A 16078-nucleotide genomic window follows, 5' to 3' on the forward strand; every position below is an offset into this window, starting at 1 on the left:
ACGGCCGAGCGTCGATAGTGGGGAAACAAAACCCCCTTCCTCTCAGCCGCCGAAACCCTAGCCCATTTCCATCCCTCCCATCTCACTTCGCCTTCGCCGCCCTCCCCTCCGCGCCCCCGAGCGGCGGCGGCACCCCTCCTCCCGTGAGCGGCGGCGGCGGCGGCGCCCTCCCCCGAGCGACGTCGGCGGCGGCGCTCCCCCTCCTCCTCCTCTCCCTCTCGGGTCGGCGGCGTCACCCCTCCTCCCGAGAGTGGGGGCGGCGTCGGCGGCGGCTCCCTCCACCCCCTCTAGGCTCCCTCCCACGGCAGATCCGGTGGTTGTGGCGGCGGCTGCGGCTCCCTTTTCCCCTCTCGCCTCCCTCCTGCCCTAGATCCGGCGGCGATGGTGGTGTCGGCAGTGTCGGCGAATGGGCCCGTCGGCGGTGGCGGCGGCCGCGGGCCGACGGCGGCTCCCTCCTCCCCTCTCGCCTCCCTCCCGCCCTAGATCCGCGGCGATGGATACGGCGGCGGTTGCGGCGGCACCCCCACCACCCACGGTGGCGTCGGCGGCACCCTCCCCCACCACCGGCGGCGGATCTAGCGGGAGGGGAGGTGCCCCGCGAGCGGCGGCGGCGGCAGAGTCCTCCCCCACCACCGACGACGGCGGCGGCGGCGCTCTTCCCCACCACTGGTTCCAGTAAGAGGGGAGCCGCCGGTGGCCAGTCATCCCTGCGACGGCGACGGCAGTGGTTCAGCAACGGCGGCGGCGGCAACCCCCTTCGATCTAATTTTTGGTTTTTATTTGGATATATATGTGTACATGCATCATGATTTGTGTGATTGAACTCCGATTGTGATTGTGATTTTTTTACGAGGTTTGATTGGATTCGGATTGGGATTTTGGGGGGGGGGGTGACGAAGTGGGACGAAAAACCGGTGTGACGACCGGAAAAATACGAATATTTATATTAGTTATATATATATATACACACACATATATACATACATATATATACACACACACACACACACACATATATATATACATACATACATATATACATACATACATACATACATATACATACATACATATATATACATACATACATATATATATATATATAACTTTTTTGATTTGATTAAATTACTTCTTATACATTTATAATGTTGTGAGTTGTTTATTTTATTATCATTTTTAGTCAATTCCATAATTTGTGCTAATTACATTTAATTTCTAGATAGACTAATGTTTTTACATCCATAACGGATTTACTTTTAATGTTGTGACATAGTTACTTTCCTTTTGTTTAAGTTACTGTTAACAACGGAATTTTGCATCATACTCGGGGAAGCAAGAACAAATCAAGGTGGATTTGGTGCAGAATCGAGTTGGGTTAAGAGTTGGATTGCGCATCAGCTGGAAACAGAGTCGGAAACGGATTTAGCCGATATGGCAAGCAGCCGCTCCCTCCTCTCCCACCGGCCGCCGCGCGCCGACCCTCTTCACTCGTGCCTGGAGAGTGGACAGAGGAGAGGGGCGAGAGAGATGAAGAAAGGGGAGTTGGGGAGAGAGGAGGAAGAAGAGGAGGGGTGATAATGACATGTGGTGCCCACGTGGGATTTAGAGAATTTAGAGAGGGTGTTTTCTTCAATGAACTATATAAAAACAAGAAGTAAGATGAGCAAAAATCAACATTCATTGGAAGAGAATTCTTTTTACAAGTTAAAGGATGAGGACATCATCACTCATTTTTAAAATATGCCATTTTCTATCCTTTACATGTTTTATATGTTGCCACTTTCATATGTCGAACAATCAGCACTTCTATATGTTAAAGAATTTGGACTTATGATCAATTCTACCAATTTATAAAGTTCTGGCCAATTTTGTGTTCTATATGCTATAGTATTATACAAATAGTAATGTGTGATATTATACCAATCAATTATTAGACTTCTGGAGCTAAAAAGAATTTTGTTTTACCCCTACCTATTTGGAATGCCCAATGTCTAAATCCTGGGCCCGCCCCTGCCTCTCACTTCTTGTCTCATCTTTTCCCTTTCCAGCTTGCTATTGCGTGCCCCCTCTTTCTAGATTGAGCGGCTTGTCCGGGAGGCTGGCGAGTCCAGATTGAGTGGCTTGACAGAGAGGCTGGGAAGATAGGAGAAGATAGCAGGCGGGGAGAAGGGTGGAGGAGAAAGACGATGCCATCAAGAAGAAGGGAAAGGTAGCACCGGAGGACTCCTACTCCTGATCCGGACATGTTCCCGTTACAAAGAGACGGCGGTAAGTAGGCTCAATGAGGAAGATCGCAGCGAAGAAGATTGACGACAATATCGGGTGGCTCTGCTGGGATGGCGGCAGTGAGTCTGATCTGGTGCTATTGTTCTTGAATGGGGATTGGTTCTGTGTATGCCGATACTTTGAACCGTCCTCCCATTTTTTGTGCTTTGTAGAAGCACGTCAGTGCTGGTTCCTAATCCGACACTAATGCCACCTCCCTCATCGGTGCTCAAAGAGTAGTGCTGTTTGGGGAACCCACACTAATGAGGGTTTTTACAATAGTGTCCGAAGGCCTTCGCTATAGTGGCCCATATATGTCGTCGTCTCCCACAAACGGTGGCGCATGTGCGGAGCCCTCCCTTACTTCTGGCTACCGAGCCACATATATAGGCCCCCCATCATCAACCCTGCACATCTAGCATATTGGCCTGGCCTGCATACACCTTGCCATCTTGCCATATGCACCCCTGTTGATGCGAAAAACACACGTTGGTCTGGAAGATCTGCTTAATTCCTGTGCAGGTCCAAAATATTGCTTTTAGGTTCGTGAGCGTGCCAGTTGATTTGATCCTACAATCAACAAGAAGAAAAAACAAGAAAACGAGGTTAAATATATAAACGATAGCCGATCGGCTAGGAGCCGATGACATATCGTTAATCGTTGAGCCGATGATATGGGCAATAGATCGGCAACAAAGAATAAAGCAATATAAAACTAAATCTACCCGATCGGCTGTAGATATCAACGACATATAATCTTTCTCTCGATGTATATTTAAACTAAGTGATTGGGATAGATCGAACAGCATGTCGAGACAGTATAAACTTAAGTCTAAAGGTGCATTAAATTAAGGATTATATAAACGCTTATAGCATAGCCGATCAAATAGATCTAGCATGTATCGGCTAATATTCCGATACCACTTTGTATTAAGATATTAAAACAGATAAAATATATTAAACAGAAAGCCTAATATACTCTAATGCGATAAGATCTTAATATAAAGGGCAGATTTAGCATAACAATCAAGCATATAAGGTATAAAATAGCTAAATCAGGTAAGATCGGCTGAAACCCCGATACTATCTCTATCAATTGTCATAAAACAAGCTAGATATTATAATTATAGACAATACTTAATAGATCAAACTCAACCGATGCAGCATTAAGCATAAAGATAAATATAAGATCTAGACGAGTTGATGAAAACCTCTAAGAGATGGTGGATATGCTATATAATTTAGATTAATAACAAGATATAACTCTATCGACTACTCTCTAACAATAAAAACCAACCGATTGCGGGTTAGATGGTGCAAGTAACAAAGATTATGGAGCATATATGATAACTCGACGAATTACATAAACAAGATTAGAGTGTCATAAAGATGGAAGCACTAATCCCGAGAACGCTAACCGCCATGACAAGTTTACCTCCTGTTGAAGATCGAAATCGATGCAGCTCAACCCGAAAGCAAGAACTCGTCGAAATAAACGAAAGTAAAAAGGGTGGCGATGCGCCGAAAGTATTATTGAATTGTTGTTGTAAATTACATGGGGTCGGGTTATATTTATACCCGAGATACATATAATAGGTCCTTGCCGGACACGACTATCATCTTTAACAAACTCTAAGACATACATAAGTCTTTACGACAGACTTTTACCCAAACATATCTCTAAGGAAACTATTCAAAATATCCTAAATAATAGATACAATTGCCTATCTGAGAACATATCTCCATCGTGGTAATCCTTGTGTAGCACATTGATCGATTCCAGAAACGGCTTTACAACCATCTTAATGGAATCGGCTGTCCTCTGTCCGATGCAACTCAGCCGATGCAGACTTTAACCGATGCGCACTCTGTTCTTCGAACACAATCCTCTGTTGAATCCACTTCGATTCCAATGCCGAACCTGGTTCATGACTTACCAAATTTGGTCGTTAACAACCCCACCACACAGTGCACTAGCATCACCAGCTCTCAGCTCCATGCCTGCTCACCGTAGAAGTTAGACCATCACTGTCGTGGGCCACAGCCTGCTCTTCCTCTCGTTATGTTTGGGCCGGGGTAGAGAATGATTTAGTGAACAGGTGGTTGGAGGCATGTGATGTATTTTAGGTGGTAGAACCATTTTTTCTATTTTCTAAATCAATTTTCCTTCAATTTACCAACTCCGAGCCCATAACGATCATATCAAACAGGAGTAGTACCACATCTTATTGATGATGGTCTATTTATCTTGCAGTATGCGGATGACACATTGATTTTTATGAAAATATTTGCTATATGTTTTAGAACAACTACCTATCCTCAATATTAATTTCCATGATAGTGAACTTTTTGCTTTGCCTAGACTAAAGACTCCGAGGAACAATATTTGTAGTTGTTTGGTTGCCAGATAGGTATTGTCCTTTTAGATATCTTGGTATACAACAATTGCAGCAAGTGAGGGCAAAATCACAAACCGTAAAAAGCAAAGGCAAAATCATAATTGCAGCAAGTAAAGGCAAGAATACAATTATGCCTAAAAACTAAATTCAAACACATGCTAAAAAAAAAACATAAATTTGGTTATGATAGATGCTTGCTGTATAAATGCTGCAATTATTTTTCAGAACATTTTGTAACTATTTGAGTGATAAGGAAGCAAGCACGTGTATATGCACTTGTGTGGTGAAAAATCCAATTCCATTTGTAAGGATTAGACACTATTTTGGACAGAATAAAAGACACATGCAAAACAGACAGTAATACAGTGAGACCCTAACCGATGGATCAAATTAAATGGGCTACTATATATATACTGCAAAAATTAGTGAAACTTGAATTTTAAATGCTCTGTGTGAAGTCTTAATTATTTCTTAATTAGATACATAGCATAGCATATATATGCGTGTAGTGTATATATGGATTCCATGTGCACTGCACTGTGTGGTGTGGTCGATCAAAGCGAATGAATTAGATGCTGCACGTAGATATCTAGCTGCTCATGGCGCCGTGGACGCTGCAGCGGGAGATGGTGTCGTCGTCTTATGTTTAGCACCGGTGGCAGTCTCAGAAAGATATTCCGGGAGGACAGCTTCCAGGAGATCCAACAAGGTCCATATATACTTGAACTTTGTGGCGAGGATGGCCTCGCCCTCCGAGGACGACCTCTCCGGGCATCCACTCTTGCAGAGCGGCAGCGGGTGGCCGCCGTGGAACAAGACAGTGAGATTCTGGTGGATCATAGGGGGCCTGTCTTCCATGTAGGTGTTTCCGCAGGTCTGGATGGCGTCAACGTCGCCGATGGTCTTGTTGCAGCTCAAGAGGCACTTGCCTGGATGTGTTTTTGTCGTTATCGCCTCGTCCCCTTTCCACTGCGGGAAGAAGGTGGCGATGATCACGGGGTCGGCGGCGGTGGTGGTTGCAATCATGGATTCTGCGAGCGATGAGGCCTCGTAGATCTTGACTCCACAGTAGTCGTACAGCCGTGTGTAGAGCTGCTCGTTATCCTGCGACTTGGCGACGTCGTCCGGGAGTGTTGGGTACACCCTGAGGCACGACGCTACGTCTGTCGTCTTGGAGCAGAATGCCTTGGGGTCGTAGCTGCCGGTGGCGCCACTGACTGCAGCGGCTAGGAGGAGGAGGAGGAGGCGGAGGCGGAGGCGGAGTGGCAGCAGCAGTGAGCGACACGATGCAGGATTAAAGGAGCCCGCCATGCTTTGGTAGGATGAGAATGAGGGTAACATATGCACATGCTATGGATTTTATATATATATATATACTCTCTTTATCTCTCTCTCTATATATATAGCAAAATTTCTTTTCCCTGCATGCATCATTGGCTGGTAATCTGGAGAGCTTCACAAGTGTCGGGTTCAGTTTGGTTATGAATACTGTCCATTCATTCTTGTACCCATCTCTGTCTTCTTTTTTTTTTAATTTCAAGATTTTTCTTTTAAATGTTCTCTAGGTGTGTTTGAACCGTCCATTCATCTTTGCTCCCATAACTAAGCTTCATGTAAGTACTAGGCGTTTGAATAGAGTTGCAACCATTTTACCGCTAGAACTGCCGCTAGACGTGTTAACTACCTCTAATAGAGATGTGACCAATGGCAACCCCGGCGGTCACATCAGACGAAGTTGTTGCCACTCACCTATCGGGTTCAGAAAAATACTTTCTCCGAAAAACTGGAAAATTGCATCTCCTATTTTATATACCTTTTTTCACATACATGTAAAACTTCCATACGGCCATGCCTCAGTTTCTTTTGAAACACATATCTCTTTTTTATTTTTAAGACACTTCGTGCATATGTTAACTTTTTACAGGCATATCTCAAATTTCTACACATGCAAATATAATTTTTTTTACAGAGACATATCTAACGAACATATATCAAATCTTACACGAAGATATATCTTCATTTTATGTAGGAAGTTAGGCACACATTAAGACCGTGTCTCAAAATTTGTATCACGGCTTTTGCACATTGCTGAATTTTTTGCACCGGGACATCTCAATAATATACACTGGGTAGCTCAAAAATTTTACACGGGAACATCTCGAAATCATGTACACATTTGCTAGATATTCCAAAATTTGTGCCTGTTCACATGAGTACATGACCGATTCTAATTTCTACAAATTTTATCTGTTCCAGTGGCATGCGCACCATCGATCTTCTGCAAAGAGAAAAATCTCTACTATTATAAAAATTGAAGATGTTTTTGCCTGTATTTTGGTACGTCATCTGTGTATGAGTCGGTTTTTAAGTTCGTTTGCTTTTAAAAATACACATTCATATTTGAGTCGGTTTTTAAGATCGTTCACTTTTGGTAATATAGAAGGAAATCATATAAGAAATCTGTTTAAAAAACGCGCATGCTAACTTGAGACGATCGGACTCCTAACTGCAGCTCAAGATTTCTAAAAATATATATATCGAAGCGAACTCCCACAGTAAATTTAATTTTTATATGGATCATAATTTAGGGCAAGCTGAAAATATTTTCTATATGTTTTAGAACAACTACCTATCCTCAATATTAATTTCCATAAAAGTGAACTTTTTGCTTTGCCTAAACTAAAGACTGAGGAACAATATTTGTAGTTGTTTGGTTGCCAGATAGATATTGTTCTTTTAGATATCTTGGTATATCACAATTGCAACAAGTGAGGGCAAAACCACAAACCGTAAAAAGCAAAGGAAAAATCACAATTGCAGCAAGTAATTAAAGGCAAGAATACAATTATGCCTAAAAAACTAAATTCAATCTTTACATGCCAAAAAAAAACATAAGTTTGGTTATGATAGATGCTTGCTGTATAAATGCTGTAATTATTTTTCAGAACATTTTGTAACTATTTGAGTGATAGGGAAGCAAGTATGTGTATGCACTTGAGGGGTGAACATCCAATTCCACTGTAAGAATTAGAACACTAACTGATGGATGAAATTAAATGGGCTACTATATACTGCAACAATTAGTGAAACATGATTCTTAAATGCTCTCTGTGAAATCTTAATTATTTCTTAGATACATAGTATATGCGTGTATATAGGGATTCCAAGAGCACTGCACTGTTGTGGTCTGGTCGATCGAATCGAAGGGACTGCATGCATGTAGTTGCTCATGGCGCCGGGGCCGCCGCAGCAGCGACGTCGGGAGATGGTACCGTTGTCGTCGCAGTCCCAGTCTCAGAAAGATATTCCGGTAGGACAGCTTCCATGAGATCCAACAAGCTCCATATATAGTTGAACTTGGTGGCGAGGAGGGCCTCTCCCTCTGACGACGAGCCGTCAAGGCATCCACTCTTGCAGAGTGACGGCGGGTGGCCGCCATGGAACAAGACGGTGAGGTTCTGGTGGATGATGGGGGGCCTGTCTTCCATGTAGGTGTGTCCGCAGGTTAGGATGGCGTCAACTTCGCCGATGGTCTTGTTGCAGCTCAAGAGGCACTTGCCTGGAGGTGTTTTTGTCGTTATCGCCTCGTCCCCTTTCCACTGCTCGAAGAAGGTGGCGATGTTTGCGGGGTTGGCGGCGGTGGTGGTGGCAATCATGGATTCCGCGAGCGACCTGGCCTCGTAGGTCTTGAATGAGCAGTAGCGGACCAGCCGTTTGTACAACTCTTTGTTGTCCTGCGCCTTGGTGACGATGTCTGGGAGTGTCGGGAACACCCTAAGGCACGATGCTACGTCTGTCGTCTTGGAGCAGAACGCCTTGGGGTCGTAGCTGCCTATCGCAGCGGCAACGAGGAGGAAAAGGAGGAGGAGTGGTAGCTGTAGTGAGCGAGGCGATGCAAGAGAGGAGGAGCCGGCCATGCTTGCTAGGATGGGAATTGAGGGTAACTAACATATGCACATGGTGATGATGTCGTTTGATATATATACTCTCTTTCTATATATGTAGGAAAATTTCTTTTCCCTGCATGCATCGCTGGCTAGTAATCAGGAGAGCTTCACAAGTGTTGGGTTCAGTTTTGTTATGAATACTCTCCATTCATTCTTGTACCCTCTCTCTCTCTGTTTTTAATTTCAAGATTTTCTTTTTGAGGTTCTCTAGGTGTGTTTGGACCCTCCATTCATCTTTTGATCCCATAAGCCTGATATAAGGACAAGGCGTTTGAGGAGAGTTGTGACCATTTTACCGCTAGAACCGAACTTATTTGCCATTAGACGCGCTCACTACCTCTAAATAGAGATGTGACCAACAACAACACCGGTGGTCACATGCGGAGTAATTGCTCTCGGGTTTAGAAAAATATTCCCTTTGTACCTGTTCATATGAGTACATCACCGATTCCAATTTCATCTGTTCCAGTGGCACATTTGCTATATATTTCAAAATTTGTGCCTGTTCACATAGTACATGACCATTCCAATTTCTACAAATTTCATCTGTACTCCAATGGCACGCACACCATCGATCTTCCGCAAAGAGGAACAAAGCAAAAGCCAAATGTCGACAAATTTTGGCACAACGAGCCGACTTTCTTTTTCCGTTTGCATGACATTTGCACTGTTATACGAGAACGGTAGTTGGGCATTTCAGAAAACTGCTAGGTGATAGAAGTAGCCATAAGAAAAAAGACCAGAAGTTGAGCAGAGGCACGATATATTCAACCTGGTGTTGAACCAACACCAGAAAAATTCAGAGAACTGCAAGCCTAACAACTAAATTTTCTTAAATTCAGTAAAACCTAAAAGTAATTTACATATATTATAGAAGTAACTTATAACAAAACAAAGGTAACTTTAGCATGTTATTTAAAGTAAATCCGTTGTAGAGATAAAAACATGACTCTATCTAGAAATTAAATTAATCAGCACAAATTATGGAATTAACTAAAAAAATAATAAAAGTAATCACCTCAGAGCATTATGAATGTATAGGAAGTATTTTAATCAAATCTAAAAGTAACTTACTTTTTTGTTATAAGTTACTTCTATAATATATATAAATTACTTTTAGGCTTTACTGAATTTACTTTTATATGTCTAAGAAGTAACTTAGTAAAATCTAAAAGTAATTTACACATATATATCATAAAAGTAATTTGTGATTTTTCATCAAAATATAATCATGTGAGATCTTGTTGTAAAGATTTAATTATTAAGAACACAACGGTGTAATCGGATTGTAAATCGGATGAGTAATTTAAGAGAAAATTTTATTTGAAGCATAGATGATAGGAATATTTCCCCTACTTGCTTATAATGGATTAATAGCAACCAAAACTCCTAAAGTACTACACGTGGGTGTCTCTGGTTAAGACTAATTGGAGAGGCCTCTCCAATTAGATTTACCGAATTTCTTTTGTTTAGGAATTTTTTAGATCCAATGGTAGAGATCGATCTGTTTTGTCCGCAAATACATGCGCTACAGATGTGGATCCTCGTCTTTTTTTATTGCGTCACGTGACAGCTTAGGAGCAATTATAGGAATCCCACGTGATGTCTTGAGAGCGTTTGTATAAAGATTAATGAACTTTTAGTATATAATATATAGATAGATGTGTCCTAGGAATCCCTTCAAGCAGCGCGCTATGTTCATTCAGGACGCAAAAAAGCCCCCAAAAGCAAACAGATGTGAACAGCTATTGTTGGCTTGAATCAGAACGAAGAGTCTCCAAAAAAAAAAAAGTTTTCCTGCTATCTTAATTCTCTCTTTGTGCAGAGGAGGTTTGGTCTTTATTGCCTACGTCAGTGGGTTAATTAGCAGATCACTGTGTATGGTGTAGTAGGAGTATCCTTCTCGATCCCTTCCCCCACACTAATCCCCACCATTAGAAAATTAATGATAATCTGGAAACAGTACTCAGTGTGAACTCGATCGCGCTGAGGTAGGGTAGGCAGCAAGGATCGGCTAGTCATTATCAAGGGCCATATACTTGTATCGTACTGATCTACTAGATCGCATATACGTATAGGCTAGCTAGTGCTTTTGTATGCATAACTATACAAAGATTTATACTGGAGTACTAATAAACAGACAATTGATTATACAGTGTATATAATACAAGTGCACGAGCAGTACATGGCTCATGCATCTTTATTTATTTATATATACATACCATGGATGTACGTACCAGCAAATACAATATAAGGCACGAGTACGTACGGTACGTATGCAAATAGTAGAGGATATAGTTACACACATACAGTACAAGGGACATTGATACAATACAATACTCCAGTACACAGCATGTGATATATGTATGCAATGATGGTGTAAGAGTGTAACTAGATGAGACCGTGGGTGTAGTTGATCTGCTCGCCGTTGACCAAGTTGGGCAACCACTGGTTACCGTTGATGAAGTGATCAACGGTGAAACGGTTGGCCTCCGCCTCGGTGATCACCCGGACGCCCTTCCACTTCACACGGTCGGCCGTCTCTGCCCCAGCGCCTTTGTTGCCATACTCCAGGTACTCCACTGTCCTGGTTGTCTCCTCCACAGGTGTTGCCTTGTTCCAGTGAACCCAGCCGTCAGGGTTGATGATGTCGCTCATGAAACAGCCCATGAAAACCACCCTGGAATGGTTCTTCCAGGGCCTCCCCAGATAGGTATCCACCCCCGCGAGGCTTTCTCCTTCCATGGCGGTGATGTTGCAACCTTGGAGTACGAACCCCGACTCCTCGCTGGTTGGGTCGTTGCGCCCCTGCGCCGTGATGGCATTGTGCTTGCCGTTGCCCGGGTTGCGCACCAGTAAGCGGCAATACTGAAAAATGGCCTTCGCATTACCATACACAAAATCAATTGTTCCGGCGATGTCGCACCGCAGATACACCTGCAGGTTGTTTTGGGCCCAAAGTGTGTCTTGGTACCCGTCTATGCGGCAGCGATGGATAAGGGATCTGTTTGAGTCGCAGCGCAGAGCGACGGCTGGAGTACGGTCATGTCCTGACCTAATAATCCGTGCCCTTGCACAGCTACATCTATATCTATAACTAACTAATATAAATATTCGTATTTTTCTGTTCATTCGTCACATGATTTTCGTCCGTATGCACGATTTTTCACCTGTCCGTGCGATCCGTCCCTCCCCAAGTCCAAGTCTGTCTTAAAAAAAAAAAATCCCCGAGATAGATCCCCAAATCAATTAATCAACCAGACAACCAAAAATAACACGAAAATACCAAATTTAATCTCAACCTCACGAATTTGATCCCCACAAGAAACCTAATACCCATGAATTTCCTCCCGCCCAATCTGATCCGGCAATACAGAAAGTCAAACAAAGACAATCATATATGAATTTACTGGCAAACAAAAGGCAGCAGGAGGCATGTCGGGTTGCAGGCGACGTGCGGCGGCGGAAGTGCTTGGCGCGGTTGTCGGGCTTGTGGACGAGCTCGACGCGGGCCGGCGGCAGGGATAGCATCAAGGTGACCGGCTCATTTGGTGGCGGCACGGCTCTAAAGCCCTTCCTCCCGCCAGATCTAGCGGAGGGACGGCGCCTCTGGGCGGCTGCCACTCCTCCCGCCACACGCTGCCGAAGCCGCCGCACGCCGCTACTGTGGAGGGGAGGGCGCGGCCATCGCCGCTGATGCCGCCTCCCGCCGCTGCCGCTACTGGGCCGCACCATTTCCACCCGCCGCCGCCACCCGTCGCCAGCTGCCTCCCCTCTCGCGCCGCTGCCTGCCGCCTCGGCTCCGCCGCTCCGAGAGAGAGAGGAGAGCGAGCAAAACAGAAGACCGAGAGAGAGAGAGAGAAAAACGAGAGAGAGGATCAAGAGAGTGGAGAGGAATACGAGAGAGCGAGAAAAAAATCAGGGATCTCAAGCTCTCGTCCTTGTCTCCTCGGTGGGCCCCGCCGGCTCGGTTCCTTTCAATATGCTTGCAGCTCGCTAGCTCGCCTACTTGGCCTTATCTCCGTTGTGGATGGATGGATAAGGCACTGCTTAGTCCTCAAAACAAAAATTTCACGCTATCGCATTGAATGTTTGACACATAAATATCAATTACATAGATTGCGTGAAAATTGTGAGATAAATTTTTTAAGCCTAATTGCACCATGATTTGACAATGTGGTACTACAGTAAACATTTGCTAATGACGGATTAATTAGGCTTAATAAATTCATCTCGCAGTTTCCTGGCGGAATTTGTAATTTGTTTTTGTTATTAGACTACGTTTAATACTTCAAATGTGTATCCGTATATCCGATATGATAATCAAACCCAAAAATTTTCCCCAACTAAATAAGGCCCAAGACTCTGTTCGGTTTTTTAGGTGCCAGTAATATAATATATTATAGTTGTCAGTTTTAAATTAACTGAAACCTATAATATTTTATAAGGGTTGGTTTTTTAAAACAACGGCACCTCTTATCTTATCTTAATTTTAATTAAAAGATCCATTATTTTCCTTTCGTCACCTCGTCCGTTAACGCGTTAAATTTTTGTCAGTGTCCTAAAAAAAATCCCTCATCCACAACATCCGAGATGAGAGTACAAGACAAAAAGAAAATCATCCAGAGTCCGCAGCAACAACCAAATGCACGAGCGATTCAGCAAAAATTCATTGCAAACATAGATACAAAATCCAACAGGACAAACAAGCGAAAGAGGAAAAAAAATAAAAACATCACCGGAAGCCGCCGCCACCTTCGTAGCCGTCGGATCCAACGCGGGAAGCAGCCGCCGCCGCCGTCACGCATGTAGCCGTCGGTGCCATCGGATCCGCCATGGGAACCGCCGCCGCCGTCGTTGCCGTCGGCGGATCGGGCCGCGGGAAGTCGTCAGCACTGTCGTCACCGTCGGATCCACCGCGGGAAGCCGCCGCCACCGCCGGATCGGGACGCGGGAAGCGGCCGGCGCCGTTGGTGCCGCCGGATCTACCCGCGGGAAGCCGCCACACTAAGAGGCCGTCAAGAGGGGAGGAGAGGGGGAGAGGGAGTAGCGGAGAGGGGGCGGCAGAGGAGGAGCGGCGCCATTGGTCGGGAGAGGGGAAGGGAGGGGAGAGGCACCGCCAGGAGGGGAGGAGAGGGGAGCGGCGGAGAGGGGACGACGGAGGAGGAGCGGAGCCGCCGGTCGGGAAAGGGGCGGGGAGGGGGAGAGCCGCCACCGGTCCGGGAGGAGCCAAGCGGAAGGTGGAGCTCGCGGTCGGGTGTAGGTGTGATTAGGGTGTTGATGGATTTAGAATCAATCTGAGCCGTCCATCAAAATGAATGGCTCATATCGATCCCGCGTCGGGCCGGCCTCCATATCGGGCCACAACACCACGCGCGCTTCATGTGTTGGACGCGCAATAGCAGGCCGATAGGATCTAATGGGCTTTTTGTTTACAACTTTTTTTTATTTCTATAAGGAATTTTTTTCTGAAGGGTTCATATCATAAAAACTAAATCCTAATGATCTAATATTTTTATATTTTTTATAATTTTAGTTTACCCGTTGCAACGCACGGGTATTTACTTATTAAAATTGTTTAAATAATAAAAAAATTCTTGACCTATCCCCTCTGCTTTTTTTTCTATGTCCTTGTCCGCTCTTGTTTTTTATTATTTTTCCCTCATTGTCTAATCTTCTTTCATTTTTTATGTCTACCTCAAATACAATTTGTAAATCAAAAACAATACTCACTCTCACAAAATTAATAAGATTTATTTTTATGATTTGTTAAACTCCACACATTTTCCTCGTATAATAATACAGAGGTATATTCCCACAAATGCAAAGTGGGTATAGTTTAACTAGATAGGTTTCTTGTGGTGGAACGAGTCAACCTGGATTCAAATATTTGAGTTGACACGAGTGCTCGAGGCATTCGTCATAACTTCGTCAATCTCAATGCTCACGTCGTGAGCGTGTTTTATACTATGTATTTCTAACAGAATTTATATTCTCGCAATTCAAAATACATTGAGTACAAATATTCCACTCGTATTTTATTACACTTACCTACATAAAAAAATAAATATTTTCGTTCATGATACAAATTTCCATCCGTCACCTTTTGGGCAAAGACAATCGTATTGTTCGTCCATCCATTTTCTCTCATGCTACAAATCATCCAAACTAAACATCATATATATTCCGCAAATATATAGCAGATTATTTATCCAAAAACAAACAATTTTTTTAGCAGATTAGTTGTCTAAACCAAACACTTTTTGTCACTGTACACACTCCGTAATCACCCGGTGCAACGCACGTGCACTTTTGCTTAGGGATGGCAATTTCCCCCGCCTACGGGGGCGGGGGTGGGGGAGATTTTTGACCCGCGGGTGCGTCGGGTACGGGGCCCGCATTTGGGCGGGGAGGGGACGGGGGACTAATTTCACCCGTGGGTGACCCGCGGGGCCCCGTGGGTACATATAAACCTCAAAGTATAGGTCAAAGAAAGCCAAAAAGCCCATGTAATAGCCAATGTAAACTTACGGCTAATTCCCTGGCTGAATTTTTATGATGATATTTAAGTATTCATGCTATTTTTGATGGTGTGCTAATTATGTACAATATTTGTTTTTGCTGAAATGATGATTGTGTTGTATTTTTTGAGCTGATTGGATGGAGATGCTACCCAATGCGGGGCCCCGGTCGGGTTGCAGGGCCCCGCAGGAGTCGGGGGCGAGTGATGTTTTCAACCTGCATCCATGGTCGGGGCCGGGGGCGGGGGGTGAAGTCGGGGGTCGGGGTCGGGGGAGTTCCAGCCCAACCCGGCCCCACCCCGCCCCGCCCCGCCCTGTTGCTATCCCTACTTTTGCTAGTACACTTATATACAGACAGGCACGCACAGGCAAAATTAGTAGTGATAAAATTACCATATATATACTGCTAGCTAGCTTAATCCAACTTCAGTTGGCTTATCGATTTTATTCGATACATATTAGGTTATATATATATATATATATATATATATATATATATATATATATATATATATATATATATATATATATATATATATATATAATTTTTTACTCCTTTCATTCCAAAACAAAATATTATGTAAGATTTGTTGAGATCCGTGTAGTCGACGTACATGCGCCATTGCCCAGTCTTCTTCCGAACCAAGACTGGATTGGCTAGCCAGTTGGGATGAAAAACCTCCTTTATGAATCCTGCTGCTAACAACTTGGCCAACTCTTCCTTGATCGCATCTCTTATGTCTTGCACAAATTAGCGGAGTCGTTGCTTAATAGGTTTCGCGTCTTTCTTTGACATTTAAGTATTTGAGAACATTAAGCTAAAAGTCTTGGAAAAAGTGCACTGAAGGTCTCTCAACTTGTCAGTGAGATAAAAAAAACATGCTCGAACCGCAAAACCAGATATGCGGGATCCCTTAATTATATAAAACCGGTCACCCGAGGTACT

General features: G+C 44.0%; 3 protein-coding genes across 3 annotated transcripts; all 3 read right to left on the reverse strand.

Annotated features, from left to right (window-relative positions):
* Positions 1-4617: 4617 nt before the first annotated feature.
* On the reverse strand, positions 4618-6019 carry LOC127754256 (uncharacterized). The gene has a single exon (XM_052279738.1). It carries the CDS (start codon positions 6003-6005, stop codon positions 5262-5264), a length of 744 nt encoding a protein of 247 aa, XP_052135698.1. The 5' UTR covers positions 6006-6019; the 3' UTR covers positions 4618-5261.
* Positions 6020-7560: 1541 nt separating this feature from the next.
* Positions 7561-8616, reverse strand: LOC127755359 (uncharacterized). Its single transcript, XM_052281014.1, has one exon. The coding sequence runs from the start codon at positions 8579-8581 to the stop codon at positions 7892-7894; it is 690 nt and encodes a 229-aa protein (XP_052136974.1). The 5' UTR covers positions 8582-8616; the 3' UTR covers positions 7561-7891.
* A 2340-nt stretch (positions 8617-10956) lies between these two features.
* Positions 10957-12346, reverse strand: LOC127754654 (pectinesterase-like). The gene is made up of 2 exons (XM_052280222.1): positions 12022-12346; positions 10957-11661 (listed from the first exon to the last, which is right to left on the reverse strand). Exons 1-2 carry the CDS (start codon positions 12344-12346, stop codon positions 11003-11005), a joined length of 984 nt encoding a protein of 327 aa, XP_052136182.1. The 3' UTR covers positions 10957-11002.
* Between the last annotated feature and the right edge of the window lie 3732 nt (positions 12347-16078).

This window comes from Oryza glaberrima, chromosome 11 (genome assembly GCF_000147395.1).
Source record: "Oryza glaberrima chromosome 11, OglaRS2, whole genome shotgun sequence".
NCBI classification, from domain to species: Eukaryota; Viridiplantae; Streptophyta; class Magnoliopsida; order Poales; family Poaceae; genus Oryza; species Oryza glaberrima.

Bases quoted from the DNA above. Each gene is read 5' to 3' on its own strand.
- LOC127755359 (XM_052281014.1), bottom strand. From the start codon at position 8,581: ATGGCCGGCTCCTCCTCTCTTGCATCGCCTCGCTCACTACAGCTACCA.
- LOC127754256 (XM_052279738.1), bottom strand. From the start codon at position 6,005: ATGTTACCCTCATTCTCATCCTACCAAAGCATGGCGGGCTCCTTTAAT.
- LOC127754654 (XM_052280222.1), bottom strand. From the start codon at position 12,346: ATGGTGCGGCCCAGTAGCGGCAGCGGCGGGAGGCGGCATCAGCGGCGA. The intron at 11,662-12,021 runs GTAAATTCATAT...TTATTAGGTCAG, and splicing joins CTGCTGCCTTTTGTTTGCCA to GACATGACCGTACTCCAGCC.